The sequence below is a fragment of the Lepisosteus platostomus genome, chromosome 5 (assembly GCF_059453375.1).
Source record: "Lepisosteus platostomus isolate fLepPlt1 chromosome 5, fLepPlt1.hap1, whole genome shotgun sequence".
Classification (NCBI taxonomy): domain Eukaryota; kingdom Metazoa; phylum Chordata; class Actinopteri; order Semionotiformes; family Lepisosteidae; genus Lepisosteus; species Lepisosteus platostomus.
In genome coordinates this window covers 40,718,434-40,740,022 of record NC_142615.1, presented here as the reverse complement: position 1 = coordinate 40,740,022, position 21,589 = coordinate 40,718,434, and the positions used below count along the sequence as shown (strand labels likewise).

The following is a 21,589-nucleotide window of genomic DNA, read 5'->3' as shown; positions in this document are numbered from 1 at the left end:
ATATTTCTGGAATGCAGGGTGCCATCTCATTTTAAATAGGAGGCTTATACACCTACAAGATTATCATCTTCATAATACAATTGTGGCAATGAGATTTTAAAACAGGAATTCTTCTAATCGTCCTTTGTTTGAACTGTTTACAGCACAGGCCCTGCTTCTGTAAATGTCACCTGACCGGCATCAGCTGTGGGTCTAACCTGTTACACTCTTACACATTGCACTGACGGACCTATTCCCTGATTACCGTGTCCTGGGGACCACAGCCACACACTGATCTGCTCTGTGGAAGAGACGGGAGACGCAGCCGGAGGACAGCAGGGTAGAGGGGGAGAGTCACCAGCAGGACGACGAGGGAGGACAGTCCAGTCTCGCAGCGAGGTCTGGACGAGCTGGGTTGGTCGTCAACCTTGATTAAAGCACAGTATTTTCATTATTGCCACTGTTGTTTGGGTTTACCGATTCTGTCAGTGCCTACACATGCAACACTGGAAAACAAGCTGACCCGCCCTGTTGTTGAAGCCGATACCCTGGCTTCTCTCGAGACACAGCTGTGATCAGTGAGCTACACTGAAAAACTACAGTTCTTCCAACACGTGTAAAGGATTTCAAACAGAACATGTCTTGTGTAATATTGTGTCCACAGAATTTGAGGATTGTCAGCGCCGTCCTCAAATCAAACCACAGCTTAAAGTGTTTAATGGTTCTAATGAATAGTCACCTGCAGAATCACTAACTGAAAGAGCAGTTTCTAATGGGTGACAGCAGACTGAGCTGTTCATCTGGTCCCTCTGAAGTAGGAGGAAGTGCTTGTGGCTGAGAGAGTACAGACCCCCAGACTCAGGGTCCTGCAGTAGCTCAGGGGTGTGAACTATGAGCACAGAGAGAGGAGCTGTGCAGTTTGGCTACTCTCGGAGGTGTCTGTGCTCAGGCAGGGCTCACACTGACCGCAGGGAAACTGTAGGCGGTCGAGCTCAGAGCAGAGCGAAGCACAAACCAGGACAACAGGCTCACTAGACTCTGGCCGACTGCACACAGGAAAGACAGAGCCTCATCTGCCTCTCGCTGACACCGGCTTCAGTTACAAATAAACCAGTTAACTCCTTCTCAACGGGCTAAATGATCTGACGGAGGGATTTATTTGCTTTTTAATGTTTTTTGTAAATGTTTTATAAATTTGGCCTAAATGTAAAAGATACACTACAAGTTTGGTTAAAAAACAAAAACAAAAATAAGTAAGCTACACGCACTGTGTGAGAATGCTTTTAGCCTCATACTCATCCCTATTTAATATGATCTCCTCTGTTTCCATCTTAAAGTCAGTAACTTACACTTGGAGATTACCATGAGCAAAAGCTGACTATTCAGGGGTGAGTTTCCCGAAAGCATCGTAGCGCTAAGAACATCGTAAACTTGCTCTTAAGATCGATCGTTAATTTACGAGTGTTTCCCAAATCCTATCGTAACTAAAGTAGAACGTTATCTACGTGCTACCCGACCCACTCGTTAATCACTAAGTGCTTCTTAAACTGGCTACCTCTTGCGCCAACTTTAGCGACAGAGATCGCCAGACAGAGCACATTCAATTCACGTCATGGGAATTCTCTGGAAATATAGAATACTAAGATTTTATATTAAGGATTTTGATATTTTGTTGTACTATGTAAGAGGAAATTCGAAAAAAGAACATTTATTTATACAGTATTGAATGTATTAGTCATCTTGGGTAAATTTCATATTCATAAGTCAAATGTTTTAATAATACTCCCTCTTTTAGTACTTTTGGGGTGGGGTTTAAATTGTATTTAAATTCCATAAAGAACGTGAAACATGTAACATGTATTACAATGTAGCGCCACGCAGGGCGGGCTGAGAACAGCACCTGGGGACTACCGGACTGTATATAGTGGGACGGAGGCTGGGATAGTCTATTCCCTTCGTGTGTGTGTATGTTAGTGTAGGTGCAGCGCTGTAACCCCTGTCCCTGTGTGTGTACCTTTCCTGATTCGAGTTATTAAATGTGTTGCTCAACCCCATTCCCTGAGTCCCACGCCTGCTCCATTCCGTACCGAAACCCGCGGTCGATACAATATTTTAAGTTCGAATGCAGTTTTATGTTCTGTCTTGATTGTTGACGGTAAAGCTTAGACCTACTTGTTTTTAAATGTGATTATAGGTCCTGTATTTGTTGAGTTACACGTGCCAAGCTTAGTAGTTAATTTTTCCAGATGTCATGTTAATAAGACCGATTAAAATGGAGTTCCAACACACCCAACAACTTTAAATAACAACAGTATTTTCTCATGAAACACTTAATTCTTAACAATGGCAGCGTGATAAAAAATAAATCAAAGACGTCGTCCACACAGTTAAACTTGGTTTTCTTTTACAGCATTTCCCCCTGGTCTTTACCCATCATGGCCACCTAATAACCCCCCTCTCTGAACTGGCTTCATCACTCTGGAAACAGCTCTGAGTGGGGTGTCCAGAAAAGAGCTATAGCTATTTAATATTATTATTAATGTCCAGCTGTCTGAGCAAATCACAGTGTCAGCTGAATAGCTAAACAGGTAATCTGCCTGAACTCTGCACACTTTACGACAAAGATGAAGTGTCTTGTATTATGTTTATTTAGAGATAACCTCTTCATCCTCTCTCGCCCAGTCTCTGGAGATACCCCAGTCTCAGGGAGATTTGGGGAGTGCGTTGTCTTGCCCTGCGATGGAACAGCAGCTGTTGGAAACTCCAGTGATCAGATCGATATTCTGTGGAGACACGAGTCAGGAAACGTGGTGGTTTTCAGTCATGAAACAGTCTACCCTGGCCCTGGCTTTGAGCTCAGGATTAACATCTCCAAAGAGGGAGTCTCACAGGGGAATTTCTCCATGAGACTCTGCAGCACAACCTTCTCTGATGAGCAACTGTATGGGTGTTATTACAGGAGGAAAGACAGTCGTGTGACAAGACTTGGAGTTGTTCCACTCACTATCACAGGTAACAGACATTGATAAACTTATAAAGTACTTGTCAGTATTATGATGTGTTTAAATGAATTGTTTTTCACATCTAGATTACGAGTCCCAGTTAGAGCTCTGACGTTAGAGCATGTGAGTTTCCTAGTGTGGCTGTTTCATTTGAAAGCCTCTCAGTACAGTTACTCTTGCTGTCAGCAGTCGGACTCTGGCCTGGACAGACAGGCTTGCAGTCACCCCAGCATCAGGACATGAAATTTAACAACTACTCAGGAGTGTTCAAGGTTGTAGAAGAATAATTTCAAACCAAGATGAAAACAAGATTAGTTGTACATCTCTTGCAAATCATCGATGCCCATGTGGTTAATTGTGAAGTAAAGGCAGTTTTACGGTAACCCATCCATCCATTTTTAAATTCTTTACCCAGTACAGGGCAAGTAACCAGTTCAACACTCACATCAGGGCCAGTTTTCCCAGGAACCAGTTAACCCGTCCAGCATGTGTTTGGACTGTGGGAGGAAACCAGAGCACCAGGAGGAAACACACATAAACGAGTGCAGAACATACAAACTCCACACAGACAGCACCCCAGGAATTGTGTGCAGACAATGTGTAGCGGCAATGCTTGTTAATAAGACAGAATTAAGCATTGCTGTGCTTTCCCAAATGAGGCCTCATCTCTCTCTTCATCTCTGTGGTGCAACCACAGAGAAGTTATTCATGCAGGCTGATTTAAGGTTTTCTTTTGATTAGGGACAGCTCCAAAATGGGGATGCATCTCATCTTGATCAACCAATCAGGGACTGGCAGGCGTGGTAATACCACGTAGGTCTCTGATGCCCATGAAACTTTGAACCAATGAACAACCTGCAGTTCCTCCAGGTAAAAACAGGCAACACAGAGAGCCTGTGGAACAATTCCAGGGCAGGACGGTTCTGAAGGGAACACAGTTCCCAGCACGCCTCCTGGACATTCAGCCTCAGGGCTCCACCTGAGCATCCTCAGACTCAGCCCGGACAACCACGTAACGGCCAGTGTGTCCGAGTGCAGGACTTTCCTTTGTTCTAAGAGTCGAGAGCGGAGGTTGCCACGAGTAACCAAAGGATCCACCCGAGGTTAGCATCAGCAGCAGGCCTCGTGAACAGGTCGGAACTGTGGACAGCTGAATCAGTATTCAGAACCAGCGCTTCATCAGGAACGAACCGGTCCTCTTCCTGACTTGCTGGGATCCACAGTCATCTTTTCTCCTGTACACAAACTTTGCTAGTTAAAGCCAACACTAACTAGCCGGTCAGTGAGCATCAGCAGCGCACCATCGCAAGCCGCACAGCACAGCCTGGCACGGAGCAAGAGAGCGCGGATTGGACAGCAACAAGCCTGCAGCTGTTTCTTTGTGCCCGCAAGAGATCTGAATCCCCAGAGATTGGATGAGTATTCAACTTCACCGCATTACAGCTCGAGAATTCAACTGTTATCCCAACCAGTTGATATCAATTTAATTCCTAAGAGTTATGTACTTGTTTTGAGTATCTAGTGTAGAAGTTGTAACCAAGTTCATTTACGAAACGGTCTTAATGAATGATATAGTGCGCGTATGTCCCTCTTGGTTTGTAACTCTTCGTGATTGAATATATACCTTTTGTATTCTGCTAACCCTCTCGATAAGATCTGTTATGTTTATATGCACATTTTATGTATTAATAAATGTATTCTTGTGTATTAGTACCCATGTGCGTGCGTTGTTTGAGTTATACCGCAAGGTTGGATTCTAATGCCATGAAAAGAATCATTTTGTGACTTACTGCTACAATTAAGAATTGTCCCAGTAAATGCACAACCCCTACATTACTGGTGCCTCATGAGAGGATACTACAAGTGCATGACAGTGACGCAAGCCATTGTGCCATCCAATTTCAGAGAACCCTTAATCCACCTATTTTAGATTGACAAAGACAGTCCAGGACTCTGCTGGGGATACCCCCAACCCCTCGCCCTCACTGTGGGCGGTGTGCAGGTCTACAGTAGGGTCACTAGAGGGCTCTATATTCTTGACAGAGTGTGTTCTTATATCATCCTCTGTCCTGATTGTCTTTCAGCTCACAGAGACACTGTCATCTGACAGCCTGGAATCTGTCTGTCTCTCCCTCTGTTCACTGGAGAGCGAGTGGAGGTGCTGTTTGATCCTGCAGGAGGTGAAAACTGGACCTCAGTGTGTTCTGTCCGGAGCAGCACAGCCAGCTGTGTCCCCCAGTACAGAGACAGAGTGTCGGTGTGGGACGGCTCTCTGATACTGCGCTCCCTCACTCCAGCTGAACAGCGCAACTACACAGTGAGGGATCTTTAGGGATACACTATCAGCACTGTGACCCTCACTGTGGGAGGTGAGAATCTCAAGTAATCGACCCTGGATGACAGAATCTATATGTTGTTGATCCATGATGCAGAAATGAAATGCATATAAGACTTAGGTTTTTCTTTGCTATAGGTATTTCAGAACTTCAGTTCTAAATAAGGTCTAATAAATCAGGCTTGTGTCTGACGAGAGATCCAACTTAGCCTTATTGAAATGGGGTACTGGGGTAGGATTGTGTATTAGGGTGCTAGGTGGGATTATGTTTTGGTGTGCCGAAGATGATTGTTTTGGGGTACTGGGGAAGTGTTATGTTTTGGGGTGCTGCACTGTTATCTGTAACCCAGGGTCAGGAGGGTGTCAGGATATTCTCCTTGCTGTGAGAGATCAGATCAGTCATTGCAAACTCGTGAGTATTTTTCTGCTCCTCATCCCTTGTGCTTTTACACTGTAGAAAACTGGAGTGTGAATGAGGAAGGAGTCTCTTCCAGTCCAGCTGGACAAGGTTTGACTTCTTACAGGTTCAAGACTAGTTTAACTGTCTCATACTGCCATGACACCTGTGTGAATCTCTCTCATTAACGGGTTGTTCACTCCCTCAGTACTGAGGATTAAATACTTCAATAGCTGTTGAGTAAATGTGACTCTGTCTTCATAACTCTCAGATGAAGAAACTGGCAAGATGAAACAACAGGACCAGCGTATATCACGCAGAAGGAGAGCTGTCGGTGACAAGTGTTCCCCTGTAAACGGTGAGACTGGACAGAGATGCAGGAAAACTCCCCAAATTCTCCACAGGCTTGTGTTGTTTTGAACTTTGACATCTTGTTCTCAGTGTGAGGTTTTTAACCCCAGGACATTCTCGAGCGTAGAAGAGTTTTTACTGTTCTTTGTCCTGTGCAGAGAGATCACAGGTGTGTCTGCTGGTCAGTATCTCTATCGGAAGAGACTCCTCATGTCTTCTTGAAGGTATGATGAGCTGTGTTTTGTCTCCTCTGTGTTTCCTACATCAGACCCTCCTCATCACTGGTCTCCTGTCGGAGTGATCACTGGTGTCACTGGTGCTGCTGGAGGCATCCTGGTGATCCTGGGAGTGTGGGTCTGGTTGAGGAGATCAAGGACGACGATCAAGAATGACTATGAGCTGACAAGGAAAGATGATGCCCAGAATGACAGCAGCTCAGCGATCAGTCCTCTAGCAGATCAACATGTGGAACCTGGGAGTCAGAATGGAATCAGTCCTCAGGTCCCTGGTGTCCAGGTGACTGTGGAGACAGAATACGGACACAATGGACACAGACTGCAGGGGTGATGGGGAGAGTCAGTGCAGTATGTTGGGGGTCGCCGGTGAGCTGAGGGAAGGTACAGACAGATGGATTGGGGACTCTGTCCACTGCAGGGTCTGCACTGAGTTCAGAGGTCATGGTGAGAGGAGTCTCATTGCTGTGAGCTGTTAGTGACTCTCTCCTGTAGTGTTCTTACAGACTGACATCAGCCTACAAACGCCTTATTTTTTCAGCCAAATATATAAGCTGCTTTTTTTCTTACTTTTTTTGCACTGTCAAACTTTATCCTGTTGTGATGGAATCCAAAAAGAATTAAATTTTAGATTATGTATTATCCTGAAAGAGAAGCAGTGATTGTATTGTGGTCTTCATGACTAGGAAGTTGTAGATGAAGTGAATCAGGCTCTAATCTGTGAAGTTTTGGAAGGACTGGATCTTCAGGACAGGATGAAGTCTTCTTGTGACAAGTGTTTTTTTTTATCACATTTTGATTTTACTGCTGGGTACACTGTAGATCTGGGTTGTGATGGTGGTCATATTAATGGGCATGTTGCGTTTTAGTACAAGTGTAGCCTTTTAACTTAATAGAACAATAAGGCTGTTTTGGTCTTCCAAGACCTTGCCTAGAGGCCCTAGAAAGCTCAGGCTGGCCCTGCAAGTAATTACATTTTTCAAAAGGGAGAACAGTTTACAAAACTCTAAACGTGGTGAAACTGATCACTATCTCGGCAGCATTAAAAAAGACACCGGTATTCATCAGACTAGCAGGTCTGTCAACGATTTGTTACATTGTGATTACGGAGATATATTGCATTCTGTCATATGTGTCTCTTTTTTGTGTTTTTGGTGTTTAAATAAAAACTTATTAAAACAATTTCATATTAAATGGCTCTTCTATTAACGAGTGTCCGTATTGCATCTGGAAGTGGGGTTTTTTTAGCAATGAGAAATAACTGGGAAAACTAGTGCTACCGGTCTTCTCAATTTGTTCATCTGGCGCGCACTGCTGGGGCCTTGTTATAAACTGCACTTGGAGGAGGACTAATAAACGTTTTAGATCACCTGAACTCCTTGAAAGTGTAAAATAAAAAAGCTTGATTTCGTTTAGAGAACTGAGTCCGATCCAGACGAGGGATTTCCGCGTGTCCTGCCGTTCGTAAGCCGCCCTTGCTCATGGGCGTTAGATCCGCGTAAAGGAGTGGAATTAGCGTGTGAAACTGAAGTCGCTCGGGGTGAGAAACGTCAAGGTGGGTCTTCTCCTCTGGGCTGGACAGGGCGGTAGGGCGGGTGGACCATGGGGGAAATATAGTGTGCTTAGCAGGTTAGGAGGGTAAATAAAATCAATTCGCCTGCTGGCATTGTACGCGCACAACTGTTTCCTCCTCAGAGGGTTAAATGTCTCCTTGCTGCGCCTGTAAACGGCAGCGATTCAACAGGGCGCCGCCTGGTGGGATTTGTTTGAAAATGCAGCCATTTTGACTTGAAAGTGTGAGCACGTGACGAAGCTCGTACGAATTAAACTTGACTCCTGGATCATGTTATTTTGGGCCTGTTGCTTCAGGGGTGAATGTGAAATTGCCACTGAGTAGGGAAATGATTTAAAAAAACGCCGTCATGTTGCATAATTTACTACAAGGGTGAGTTCATGGGAAGGTGGCATGCCTTTTCAATTTGACTAGCCTTTTTGTTTCGCTGATTATTGCTAAAGACCCTACAAGAGACGCCAGGACAACACCAACCGTGGTCTGCAATCTGTAATGTCTCCAGTCGCGTCGGGAAAATATAATCAGCTCTTTCCGGGAGGAAGACGGAAAACCTCCAGGACCATCGCTTCTCCAACAGATCCGGGTTGTCCCGTTTACCTCGTTAGCGAGGATAGGACACTAGATCTCTCTACAGCAGGGATCTGTCCGCGCGGTGCGGTGGGGTTTAAAAATAGATGCTGTGCTTTTCAGAAGCATCTCATCCGAGTGGCCCCGTCATTATCGATAACCGAAAAAACAAAATCAGAATTAGTTCCCGGCAGTCTATGTTTGGGCTGCTATCCTTTATTTTTTCAGAGCGTGTGCTTCTGTTATTTTAATAATATGCACCCAAAAACTTACTGTAAATGAAGCTGCATTTTGAATTCACGATAATAATTCCTCACACTTCTATAGGTCTCTGCTGTAAGTGGTGCTGGAGCACAGAACCGATAGGTGGCGCTCTTGCCTATACAATGGGATTTCCAGAGAGGCAACGCTAACTTACCATTCTGTTATGTTTCTGTAACCAATAGCGGCCTGCGTGACCAATTATATTCAGATTTGCACCAGGGCGTTTGTAAAGAAAAGTAAGCTGCCTGTTTTTTTAATAATGACGGTGATAGTAACCTGCCTCCTAGTTAATGCTACAATTAGCTAATTAAAAGTCATCAGTCAGCCCTGGAGATGACAAGCAGGTGTTGTGTGGGAGGGGGGGGGGGGGGGTTGGGGACCCCTGTGTTAATACGGGGGCATCATTCTCAGTTCCTGGTGTGTCTTCCAGGTTTTGTCCCAGTTGAGCTCTCAGTCACACAGCTGGTCTAATTATTTAATTAACTGTTTAATTCTAATGTAAAATGGGCTTAAAGGCCCCTTTTTCAGTAGTTGTGCCCCTCAGGAAAGTGACTGTAGGGGTATCGAAGTCTGTCTGATTAAATAATTAGTTGAATTGTGTAACTGACTCCAGCCATCCAGGGAGTGAGTCTAAGACCCCCTCCCCCATGTTAAAGGAAATCTCACCATTAAAAATGGACCCAGGCTGGGATCTGTTCTGCATCTCTTTCTCAAGCCAGTTTTATACCAGTGCTACCCAATGGTGAAGTCATTCCAATCACAGGAAACGCATACACCAGGGCCAGTTTGTCCTGAAGCCATTTACCCCCATCTGCATGTCTTTCGACTGTGGGAGGAAAGCAGAGCACCCAGAAGAAGCCGACACAAACTCAAGGAGAACATGCAAACTCCACACAGACAGCACGCCCAGTCCTGAATTGAATCCAGGAGGGCCCCAGCCCCCCCTCCGGGGTCTTATTAAAATGACGACAGAACTGAGTTTAGAAACGCCCACACCTCTCAGCGGGTCAGCTCCGGCATCAGAGAGCAGCGGTGAAGTCTCACATCCAGTGACCGGACGTGAAGTCCCGCCGGAGTCCAGCGCCTCGTCAGTCTGGCTCAACAGTGGCTGAGATGAACGGGCTACACGGTACAGTTCATCTGCTCTTCTTCATCTGTGAGTACGCCTTCGTGTGTCGAAGACACGCATTTCAGTCTCACCTTAGCGGAGGAGAGCCGCTAAACGTTTCCTTGCCTGACTAAGTGTAACTTTACAAAGCGGAGTTGACGCCCGTTTCCGCCGTCAACTAGAGAGGCCGGTATCGGGACTCGAAAGCTTTAAAATCTCGACATTTCTTCTCGTGGCACTCATGTCCCGGCTACCGACCCAGGGAGCAGGTATTTCTCAACCAAAATACTGAAATAAGATCTTAAACTGACACTGAGGTGACTGCACAATAACCAGCTCTTTAAACGCGCAAAACCGATAAAAGTCAAAACAGTCTAGTCCCGGGTTTGCGGCGGTTACAAACATCAAAGACGGTTTGGGAGCAGTGATCGTCATGTATACTCGCTGTCCTCTGCCATTTTTTCAGATTCTTATAATCAAAGAGCGTTAACGGGCGAAACGACCACTTTTTAAAACAGTGCTCTTGATTTGTAATGATACCTCTGTCGCACTTTAGCGAAGAGGCCATATTAGGTGATAGAAGATCTTGGTCGATATCGATCTGTATGTAGTCGCGGTGAAAATGATTGGCAGTGACTCAGCTGAAACAATTATTGATTAATTGACTCACTTGTTTATTGAACTTGTATCAGCCAGCGATGGGGGCTACTAATTAGTCAAGGTAAATCACTTCATTTAGAGTTGTTCTGCTGAAGTTCTGTACACGTAACGTGATAGCTTGTGCAATCCTACACAAGAGGCGATTTCTCTGCAGAGGGATAGATTTCTCTCCGCGTCTCTCCAGGTACCGCTGTGCGGGAGGCAGCCGGTACTGGCGCCGCGGTGAGACCCGTCGGAGTCGGGGACACGGTGGTCCTGCCCTGCGACCTACAGCTCGGCTACGAGGTGATGTGGTTCGTCCAGCGCGACGAGACGCTGTTTCTGGGGCTCCTGGCCAGTAAGAGCCAGGCGGAGACGGTCAACTTCAACTACGCGTCCGACTCCCGCTTCTCTCCGGCGCTGAACCCGTCCACCGGCTCCATCGACCTGAGGATCCGGAACGTGTCGCGAACAGACCTGGGGCTCTTCTACTGCGCGGGGAAGGCGCAGGGCCGGGTTGCTGTCGGAACCGGCACCAGGCTCGTCTGTGCGGGTGAGTATGGAGCCTTTTTCTAGATGCTGTCGGGTGTCAGATAGCGAAATAACGAGTGAGAGTGGGGGTCAGCCGGCGGAGCTCTTTCTCTCCAGTTACAGGAAAGAACTTTTCTCAACACCTCCGGTTTCTGTCTTTAATGACACACGACGACCTGCGGAGTTTCAGGGAGTAGAAAGCGTCCAAAACACAACATCGTGTTTCTAATTAACTACCGATTAGTAATCCACATAATGAACAGGACCAAGAAGAGTGTCAATAACAATGACATTAAAATATGTCGTACAATATCCCAAAGCGCTGAACAATATGATGGACAAATAAAATAGAAAAGTACAAACTCGGGCTCATTTCTCAGACTGCTCTGTCTCAAGCTGGGCGGGTATTGATTTCATGAATTAAAACATTCTCCTTTCGAGCAGCTAAAACTGTGAAACTCCCCGTGCTTATTTGCGGAGATCAGGAGGCCCATTTCTCCCGTCTTTCCATCCAAACCCCAACACTAGTGGAAGCGAATCTGTGTTTTCTTCTCCTCCGTGTCCGTACTGTACTGCTCACTGTAACAGCATCTGGATAGATCTCTGGTGACAGAAGATCCAACGATCGATTGTTTCCTTTATTAAATACTGCAACTGAGATGTGGGGAAGCCTGTTTTGTTTCAAAGTTATCCCATTTCGGAGCAACCCGTTCTCCAAGTCTCCTTCTGCCTGTGTGGTGGTAACCGCACTTGTGTTTTCACCAGGTGGACAGTGTGATGATGACCATCGGCAGGCGCGGTCTCCCTTTATGCTGGAGAAGTCGTGCTTCATCATTCTGCTGCTGGTGCCTCCTCTCTCTGTCCTGATAACGTCCGGCTGCGTCTTCGGCCTCTTCCACCGGACAGGACAGTTCACGAGCCCGGGAGGTAGTGTCCCCTACTGTCAGAGCACTGCAGTGAGCTCTCTTCTGTACGGGTTAAAGACATGTCTCTCGGACTGCAGTGAGCTCTCTTCTGTACGGGGTTAAAGACATGTCTCTCGGACTGTGGTGAGCTCTCTTCTGTACGGGGTTAAAGACGTGTCTCTCGGACTGTGGTGAGCTCTCTTCTGTACAGGGTTAGAGACGAACTTGCGTGGTTATTATCTGCACTTACCTGCTGTAGACCTCAGTTATAGATTGCATGTTACCCTGGACAAGTATTTGCTAAGCACATTGATTATATATACTGATATACCATTACAAAACATAGCAGTGGTATCAGTGATTTGTCTCCAGTGACACTTGATACTTGAATGTCTGTATGAAACCCACATCAGAGATCAGTACAGTGAAAGTCCTGCACAGTAATTACCTCCTCCCGTCTCTCATAGGAGTACCATCACAGTCAGAATACAGTCTGATCAGATCTGTTTCTGCTCCTTCTGAACAGGTGCAGGAACGTGCATCAGCCCTGAAAAGAGAGAGAGCTGCAGGAGGAATGTACAGGTATTTGGCATCATTCCCAGTGACTAACCACGCAGATAGTACTTGTTAACTGTCCTCTAATCAGGACAGGAGTCGCTTCTTTACACAAAGGGTGGTGGGGGTGTGGAACAAGCTGCCCAGCCATGTTGTTGAAGCCAATACCCTGACTACTTCTTTTTTTAAAAATTTTATTTGAAAATGAAAGAATTTTACAAATACAAAGAAACAATTTACAGCTTTCATCTTTCATTTTTTGATTATATTGTTTTTTATATAATGAACTATTTACATTATGCCAGCATAGGAGGAAGGTTACAACTAGAAATACAATCAGCAAAAACACAACAAATAACCCACGTTCTAGACAAAACAGTTTCATCCTCATTTACAGAACAGAATCAAGTCTCAGCTGGGCCACAAACCCAATCCAGTCTTGCCAGCATTTGCTAATCCTTTCTGCTTGTAACCTAAGAGAAAAGGTAATCTTTTCCATTATATACATCTTTCACAACATTGATCCACTGTTCCGGTGTTGGAGGTCTTTAATAGACCATATTCCCATGATCGTTTTCTTGCTAGGAACTAAAAGAATTAGGAGGCACTTGTTTATACAAAGAGTGGTGGGGTGTGGAACAAGCTGCCCAGCCATGTGGCTTCTCTCAACACACAGCTGGATGAGATCCATTAGGCATTGACTACCAAACAGACTGGAAGGGCTTTTGTAACTGTCCTTGTTTTCTTGTGCTTTAAGAAAAAAAAGTATCCAGACTGTTGCTCAGAAGTACAACTGGACCCTAAGTTAATCTTTGCTCTGTTTTCAGGACGTGGACCACTGTGAGACTTCAGACTTCATCGCTGTCCCGGGACGCATCAGGATAAGACAGTTACAGTAAAGTGTGACCGTGTGTGTCCGTGTCCTGAACTCAGCTCTGTAACTCCTGGACCAGTATGTGCTCTCCTGACTCAAGACGAGGGTCTGGTTGTTACTCCCATGATCCTCGTCCTGGCATCTGCACCATGTTTTCAAAACGCCTCCTGGAAAGACTCTGGAATTCTGCCTTCTGGGAAAGAGACCGGAGACCGGAGACACACTGGATCCCAGACAGGCCAGAGAGACAATGAGCATCAACAAGGTCGCGTGGTGTGATAGGGGACATACTGGACTGTGTCTGTGCCATGTGTTTAATCTAGACTCCTAGCTCTACAGCTCACATCACACAGCTGGCAAGAGCTGCAGGACTTTACAACTGCAGATGACCTGCATTGGTGAAAGTATATTACTGGAAAAGGTAAAAATACCAAAGAAAAATGGAGTTAAACTCCATTTGAATCGGACCTTATTTGGAAGTATTTCTGCAAATAGCTTTTTTTATATTTTGGTTAAATATTGCTGAGTGCACATATGGTACTGATAAAATATGCTTAACCAATCTAAGATTTTGCACAAGCAGCAGGTAAGGTGGACAAATTTAGGAACTGTGCCTACCGCTGTACACGCGCACAACACATGCAACTAAAAGGCAGAACTAGCACATAGTTACATTTTTTTTTAGAATTATTAAATTAAAATAAGAATTTGCCAAGAGTTGCTTTTGTAGTATGTTTACACACATATAACTATTAAACAGAACATGTTTGCTTAAACTTGTAGACTTTGCAGTGTGTGGCTGTGTGAGAAAGACGCCATCTTGGCTCAAAGCACTGGCTCTGTAGTGTGGCCTTGAGCCAAGATGACTCCCAGCTAAGTGGAGCTGGAGAGTCAGCTCGTGTGAATTAGTAATTAGCACTCGGGGAGAGGGAGTACAAGTCCATGTGAGGGAACACAGCTGTCTACACTACAGTTGTGTAGTGATGGATTGCAGGCTGTGTTTAGACTACAGCAGGTGCTGCTTTACACAAAGTGTGGTGGGAGTGTGGAACAAGCTGCCCAGCTTTGTTGCTGAAACTGATAACCTGACTTCTGTCAAGACACAGCTGGATGTCAACAGAACTGGAGGACTTTCATTCCTGTCATCAAACCAAACCCTGTTTATTCCTGTGCTGAAAAGAGAAGAAAAACACAACGTTTCGGAGGTGGAGCCTTTGCATCTGAAGAAGGCTTCACAGCTGAAACATTGTTTTTCTTCTTTTTCTGAGCACAGGAATAAACCTTTACTTGTTCCTTTGCAGCCTACGCATGCTGACGCAGCTACCCCATCTGAACTTAATGATATAAAGTGTTTAATGTTTCTAATGAATAGTCACCTGCAGAATCACTAACTGAAAGAGCAGTTTCTAATGGGTGACATCAGACTGAGGCCCTGGCCTCTGCCTGAGCTGTTATCTGGTCCCTCTGAAGTAGGTGCTTGTGGCTGAGAGAGTACAGACCCCCAGACTCAGGGTCCTGCAGTAGCTCAGGGGTGTGAACTAAGAGCACAGAGAGAGGAGCTGTGCGGTTTGGCTGCTCTCTGAGGTGTCTGTGCTCAGGCAGGGCTCACACTGACCGCAGGGAAACTGTAGGCGGTCGAGCTCAGAGCAGAGCGAAGCACAAACCAGGACAACAAGCTCACTAGACTCTGGCCGACTGCACACAGGAAGACAGAGCCTCATCTGTGCCTCTCACTGACACCAGCTTCAGTTACAAATAAACCAGTTAACTCCTTGTCAACGGGCTTAATGATCTGACGGAGGGATTTATTTGCTTTTTAAAATGTTTTTCCTAAAAGTGTATTTAGATATGACCCAAAGGGTGTTTTTGGTAAAAGGAACAACAAAAAAAGTAAGCTATATCTATTATGTGTACATTTACCTGTTAAACATCGTCAAGCTCTTCTGAACCCATTTTAAACTCGGTAACTTTGACCTTGGAGGTTATGGGTGAGCAAATGTTGATGATTCGGAAACCACTTCCTGTTATTATTGAAAATTAATACCCAACAAAGTTTTCTGGATCTAAGAGATTAACAACAAACCGGACTCGGAGGTAATACAGCTGTAATACAGTAGCAGATCTGCCGATAGTCTTCAGCTCCTGCCCTTCAACATCCATCCTGGAAGAGTATGTCAACGCACCACGACCGTCTGCTGTAGTTTTATCAAGAGCCCAGCCTGAAGTGCATGTTTTATAGGACCAAAACTAAGGTTCAGTAGAAGTTACGATCAACAGGACTAAAAATCATTAGAAAAACCACAAGGCGATTCTACCTTTAAGTCTCTCTTTATTGCCTTGGGGGAAGGTGGATTGGAGATATATTCCCATTACGAAGCAAATGTAACCCACTTCCACACTTCCTATTCCAGGGCCGTGGGCAGAAACTTGCTCGCCAATCGGACACGGACTCGCTTTGCGCTTTCCCCTGGAATGGCTGGTACTGGTTGGCCCGCACGGAGTTTCATGGTTTATGACCATCAATCAAAATCCAACGGGTGGGTTTTTAGGATGCGGTAGGTCCTCTTACTGGGGCGCAGAGCACCTCTCTGCTGCAGGAACTGGGGGACGATTTCGCACAGAGCGACACACCTCACATTCTCCGGGTAACAAGCTGCACGACCAGTCGTGGTCTCTTTGGGAATACTACAGCCTATAATAACTCGTTTGTTTTTTACCTCGACGGGCTCCAATTCGCGTTTCGCTGGGCGGTATCCGTATGACCTCTCCTTCATACATTTAAAATGGACAGAACGCGAAGATCTCCATTATATAACGTAAAATCCCCAAACGCGTTGAGCGAGGTCCGTCTCCTCCAGTCGTGTGTTACCGCGCTGTTTCTGTTCAAACACACAGCTCTGCTAGATGAAGCGGAGCTCAGTTCAGACAGGACGTGTGACCTTGCTCTTGCTGTCAATAACAGTCCGGTCCTAAGGGAGCTCCGATTCTGTAGGTTTATGTTTTTTTAATCACAATTAAATCGCACGTTTTGGAAAACAATTGGTGGGGAAAAACGTGATTTAATAGCGATATCCCTAAAGAAACAGTAGAATGACAAGTTCAATGCTCGAGATATGAATTGTACTTTGAAAACAAGGGTATTTAAAGTCAACCTTAAGGTACGCAGCCTTGATGTACAAAACCCGTATAATCACCGGGCGAGAGAATAATCCAAATCACACCAACAAAAGCCTATCGCTCCTCAGCGAGTTACTGATTAGATTTCTCCACGGAATTTCCCGTCTAGTTTTTAATCTGCATGTGCACTTAGGTGTTGTTTTTAGCTGGATCCCAGCAACGCTCGGGTGAGCGGAAAATGCAGGAAAGTCCGCGTGAGGTGCTCCACAGGTGTCAAAACCACGCGGCCCTGACCTCTGGTTTCAACACGGCTATGAGCTCGGAGGCAGCAGGGCGGCGCGCTTATTTATAGACGCAGGCGAGGGAGGAGAGGTGGCTGTGGTCAAGATCTGCATCTGCTTCAGTTTGCTCACGGTGAATCCCTAAAGCAGCTCGAAGTGGTCCCTGCGAAATCCGGCGAGATCCGGGCGAAATCACGTCCGGTCTGTCAGGCCGACAGGCGACTTGATCAAAGTGATCAAACAGGTGAAGCCGAAACAGAAGACACAAGTGGAACAAGGAACATTTAATACTGCAAGAGCATTTAATATGGAGGACAGGAGGCTCTTCTTTACCCAGAGGGTGATGGGAGTTCAGTTCTGTTTCTGAAGACATCCTTATTTTATTCTGTTGTTTTTTTAAAAGAAAAAAAAACCTCATAGTCCTTATCGGGCATGATTGCTTTAATAAAAAACATATATTTTTACCGTGACCTGTAAGTCGGTCGAAATGACATACCAAAAAAGAAAAAAAAACGAGACTGGCGGATATAAAAACAGGTTTCTCGGAGCATATTTTACAGAATGACATCCACGCATACACACACCTTGTCTCGACACAAAGTACCGTTTGAAAGTGAGAGAACCAGACACTGCCTTTTTGTGCCTTTTTTCTCGAATCTACAATTCCGCTACACCAGATTATTGCGGCTTGACTAACAAAACTATTGTTTTTTAAAACACATAACAATTCTCAGCTTTGTTACACACCCCCACCACCCTTTGTGTAAAGAAGAGCTTCTTGTTCTACCAACAGCAAACACAGAATCAGCAGGACAGGCAAAAACCTGCACACCGATTTTATTCCTTATATATCACTTTGTTTTCTGCCATCAAGGTTCCCAACACTGCTAAGAGGTCACTTTTGTGCAAAACTAAACGCAGTTATAATGGAAATTCGTGCCCTGTAGCAGCTGTGACAGTACTTGTTTGTCTAGTCTTAGCAGCATGTATCAGACAGAAAGCTGTCCTGACTGGAGGAGCTCACCTAGCTGTGTCTGGAGAGAAGCCAGGGTATCGGCTTCAACCACAGGGCTGGGCAGCTTGTTCCCCACCCCCACCGCTCTCTGTGTACAGAAGAGCCTCCTGTCCTGACTGTAGGAGCTCACCCAGCTGTGTCTGGAGAGAAGCCAGGGTATCGACTTCAACAACAGGGCTGAGCAGCTTGTTCCAGATTCAAGCTGTGACCTCCTGGTGCCTTGCAGAAACAAAAAAATCAAAAAGGAAAGACCAGAGCTGGGAGAACCACAGCTGAACCTGTTTTACATGATCGCTTGGTATCAAATGAAACTGAAACACACCTTTTTTTGAATTCACTGCTCACTGGGCTTGCAGAAACTTCCCCATTTGCACTTCCCCAGTTGTTTCCAGTGTCAGGATGCAGTTTTGAAGTCATTTTTTCCACTGCCTGACATCTAAATAAAGCAGCTGCTGCTCAGAGTGAAAGAGACCTCAGAGTGCGCCTCTCCCCAGCTCTCCTGTGAACATCAGCAGTAGTTTTGGTAGTTTTTTTTCCGAAGTCACAGAGCCACTGCTCTGCCCTAAGAATTCTCAGGTTTCGCTAAGAAATCCAATCAACCTTTGCGGAGACCATGTTTATATCGCAGGAAAAAAAAAATCTGGCCCTGGGTGGGCTTGAACCACCAACCTTTCACTTAATAGCCAAATGCACTAACCAATTGCACCACAGAGACTGACTAATGAGGAAAGGGGAGCCCTTCCTATCTCTCACTAGAATTCTGTAAAACCAATCACCCTAAAGGCATTCTAACCTTCCAAAGTGTTGTCGTTCTGTACAGCGCTTTAAAGGTGCTATATAAGATCACGTTTATTGTTATAACTTGGAAGGCTGGAGCACCTGGAGAAAATGCAGGGAGAACATGCAAACTCCACACAGAATGTTCTCCACCCGCTCGTTGGTCCTTGGACCAGGGGAGGCGTGAGGCCACAGCTCGAACCGCCACAGACCTGCGCTGCCCGCAATGCACAGCTACATCAGGGTAGGCGGACAGAACCAAGATGGCCTTAAAGCTTTAACGAGCAGGTCGTGTCCTCCTGTCTCACAAACCTCAGGTAACCCCGACTCATGGGGCCTACAGCCGCATGTTTCCAGCACCCTAACCTCGCACCCTTACCTCTGTGAGAGCAAGAATTCCAACGCTGATGCCATTAAACAATATTTCTGTGACCAAAAATGCAGACACCAGGCCCCTTCACTCAGACAGAGAAACTGGAGCCCCTGTCTTTTCCTAGGCGCAGCGCGGTCAGCGTTAGGCAGCTCGGGTTTCAACCAGAACTAAGAGGCGTGGATGGACATCACCTCTGTGACAGCGCCCCTGCACTGGCTGCCCTGCGGCTTTCAGAACAGGACTGAAAACCCTACTGCTCTCCTTTCAGCATGACTCCTATTGAGACTCTAGGCGGCTGTTTGAGTGACTGCTGTCTTCAGACTCTGGCCTGCGTTCACTTTCAGGGAGACTGCCACAAACACTGGGAGACGCCAAGAGACACTGGAAGACCCCGAGAGACACTGGGAGACACTGAGAGACACTAGGAGATCCTGAGAGACACAGAGATACCCTGGGAGACGCCGAGAGACACTGGGAGACCCCGAGAGACACTGGGAGATGCTGAGAGACACTGAGATACCCTGGGAGATGCCGAGAGACACCGGGAGATGCTGGGAGACACCGGGAGATGCTGAGAGACACTGAGATACGCTGGGAGACGCCGAGAGACGCTGGGAGATGCCGAGAGACCCGAGAGACACTGAGATACCCTGGGAGACCCTGAGAGACACTGCGAGATGCTGAGAGACACTGAGACACTCTGAGAGACACTGGGAGACTCTGGTGGACTCTGAGATAGAGGCAGTGGGAGACACTGGGAGACTCTGAGAGACACTGGGAGGCTCTGGTAGACTCTGAGAGAGAGAGGCAGTGGGAGACACTGGGAGACAGTGGGAAGCACTGGGAGAATTGGAGAGACAGTGGGAGACACGGAGAGGCACTGGGAGACATTCTGCTCTGTTGCCCCAAGCCTGTGGAATGATCTCTTAGGTCTCCCCAGGTCTCGCCAGTCAGTCAGCTCTTAAACATTCACTTCCAGACTCCAGCCGTTATCCCTGTCTGGCTCTCCTGACGTGTGTGAGCCCGTGCCCTGGGGAGGGGAGGCATCTGATAAAGCAATTGTTAGCATTCGGAGAGCTGCAGGGCAAGACTGCAGGGGAGGAGCTACTGTGGGGCTCACTATCGGGGATGCAGCTGTGCTGGTCTCCCTTCACCACAAATTCATGCCCAGGGGTGAAAAAAAAAAACATCCGTTTCTCCCATCCTCTTGATTTCTTCCAAAACATGTCGTTTTTGCCTCCTGTTTTACTTCCCTTCTTGGTCTGAGACGCAGTCACTGAGCTTTCAGGACTCAGCTGGCCGCCCACTGTCGGAAAGTGTGAAAAGAGTTGCTTCCGGGTCAGGGCTCAGGCCCACTGACCACAGCCTGGATGTAGAAACCGGACACAGGCAGACCTGGCTGTCCAGAGAGGACAGGCTCAGTGACCACAGCCTGGACATAGAAACTGGACACAGGCAGACCCGGCTGTCCAGAGAGGTGCACTTCCTGCTACACTTTACTGCCATCCCAGAAAAACTTTGGGACTAGACAAACATTCTTCTCCAAAATATATCTAATCCCAGAATTCCAGTTAATAACACTGATGAAAACAGGTTAACACTCTAATACATATTAATTCCCTGTGCAGAAGTGAAGAAGGCTCCACAGCCAGCCAGGTCAGGATGTTCTGTTTTACACAAAGGGTGGTGGGGGTGGGGAACAAGCTGGCCAGCTGCGTTGCTGACAGAGTTTGTGAGTTGGAGTTAGGTGTACGGTAAGTGACTTTGTTTCTTGACCAGTGGAATTGAAGAAATGTAACAGTTTAATTAAAATATATATTGTAACACATACGGCCGAAATTACAGGTTATGCGAGGCTGGGCTCAACTGGCTCCGGAGGCGATCTGAGGTGTGAACACCCACGTGAACACAAATATAAATATGCCAGGGAAGGTTCCTATTATACGAAATTATTTTTGATCATTAGTTTCACTTTAATTTCTATGGTTTCGCGAGACAGCTGGGAAAAACAGTCACCATATTCTCACACTGGTGATCTTTCCCTGACCTCAGTAACAAGATGCCCTCTGTACAAGACAACAAGAAACTCATCTGCACTATGTAGGTATTTCCCGCAAGCCAATGAACCCACCAGCAAGAGACTGGGACTGTAGGAGGAAACCCCAGTGAACACAAACATGCAAACTCCACACAGACAGTCCCCCAGGAACTGAAGTCAGGCAGTGATGTTAACCACTGCACTACCCTGCCACTAAGGTGTAACAGGTTTAAAAGGCTGAAAACAAGACTTAATATTGTGTGTATTTATGCTCTCTGTAGAGCAGTTACAGTTTACAGCTCTGTGCTCACTACTATGTCAGCTGATAAAAACAGAACCATTGAGGTGTTGAAGTTGTATGGTGCATGTTAGTTTATTTCATTTCAGCCTTTGTCGGAACACTCTAATACACTTTAAGATCTTTAAGTAGAGATCCTAATAATTTGGGGGTTTCAGTGGTCTGGACCTGTAGTGTCATTTGAGTGAAAATGAAGAAAGTATTTAATGTCTTCTCTCACACTGGAGAATCGCTGATTGTAAAACAGGAGGGAGCTGTACTGACAGGTTAAATTGGTGTTATTTTGTCTAACAACAAACAATTTCCAAATAAAGAAAACAACAAAAGTGAAATGTCAGTACATCATTTATGCTTGCTAAAATATACAGTTTGTCACA

At 46.0% G+C, this 21,589-nt stretch overlaps 1 protein-coding gene across 2 annotated transcripts; it reads left to right on the top strand.

The window, feature by feature from the left end:
• Positions 1-112: 112 nt before the first annotated feature.
• On the top strand, positions 113-14,030 carry LOC148666552 (uncharacterized). 2 transcript variants are annotated; one of them, XM_088631749.1, is made up of 11 exons: positions 113-393; positions 2,390-2,567; positions 2,662-2,991; positions 5,066-6,071; positions 6,333-6,659; positions 6,755-6,986; positions 9,132-9,857; positions 10,654-11,001; positions 11,745-11,906; positions 12,411-12,466; positions 13,267-14,030. In XM_088631749.1, exons 7-11 carry the CDS (start codon positions 9,815-9,817, stop codon positions 13,336-13,338), a joined length of 681 nt encoding a protein of 226 aa, XP_088487875.1. In that variant the 5' UTR covers positions 113-393; positions 2,390-2,567; positions 2,662-2,991; positions 5,066-6,071; positions 6,333-6,659; positions 6,755-6,986; positions 9,132-9,814; the 3' UTR covers positions 13,339-14,030. The 2 variants fall into 2 exon arrangements, with proteins under 2 accessions (XP_088487875.1, XP_088487876.1); XM_088631750.1 differs by lacking the exons at positions 113-393; positions 2,390-2,567; positions 2,662-2,991; ... (2 more) ...; positions 6,755-6,986; positions 9,132-9,857 and adding an exon at positions 9,893-10,078 and having other exon boundaries at positions 12,837-14,030.
• The last annotated feature ends 7,559 nt before the right edge of the window (positions 14,031-21,589 follow it).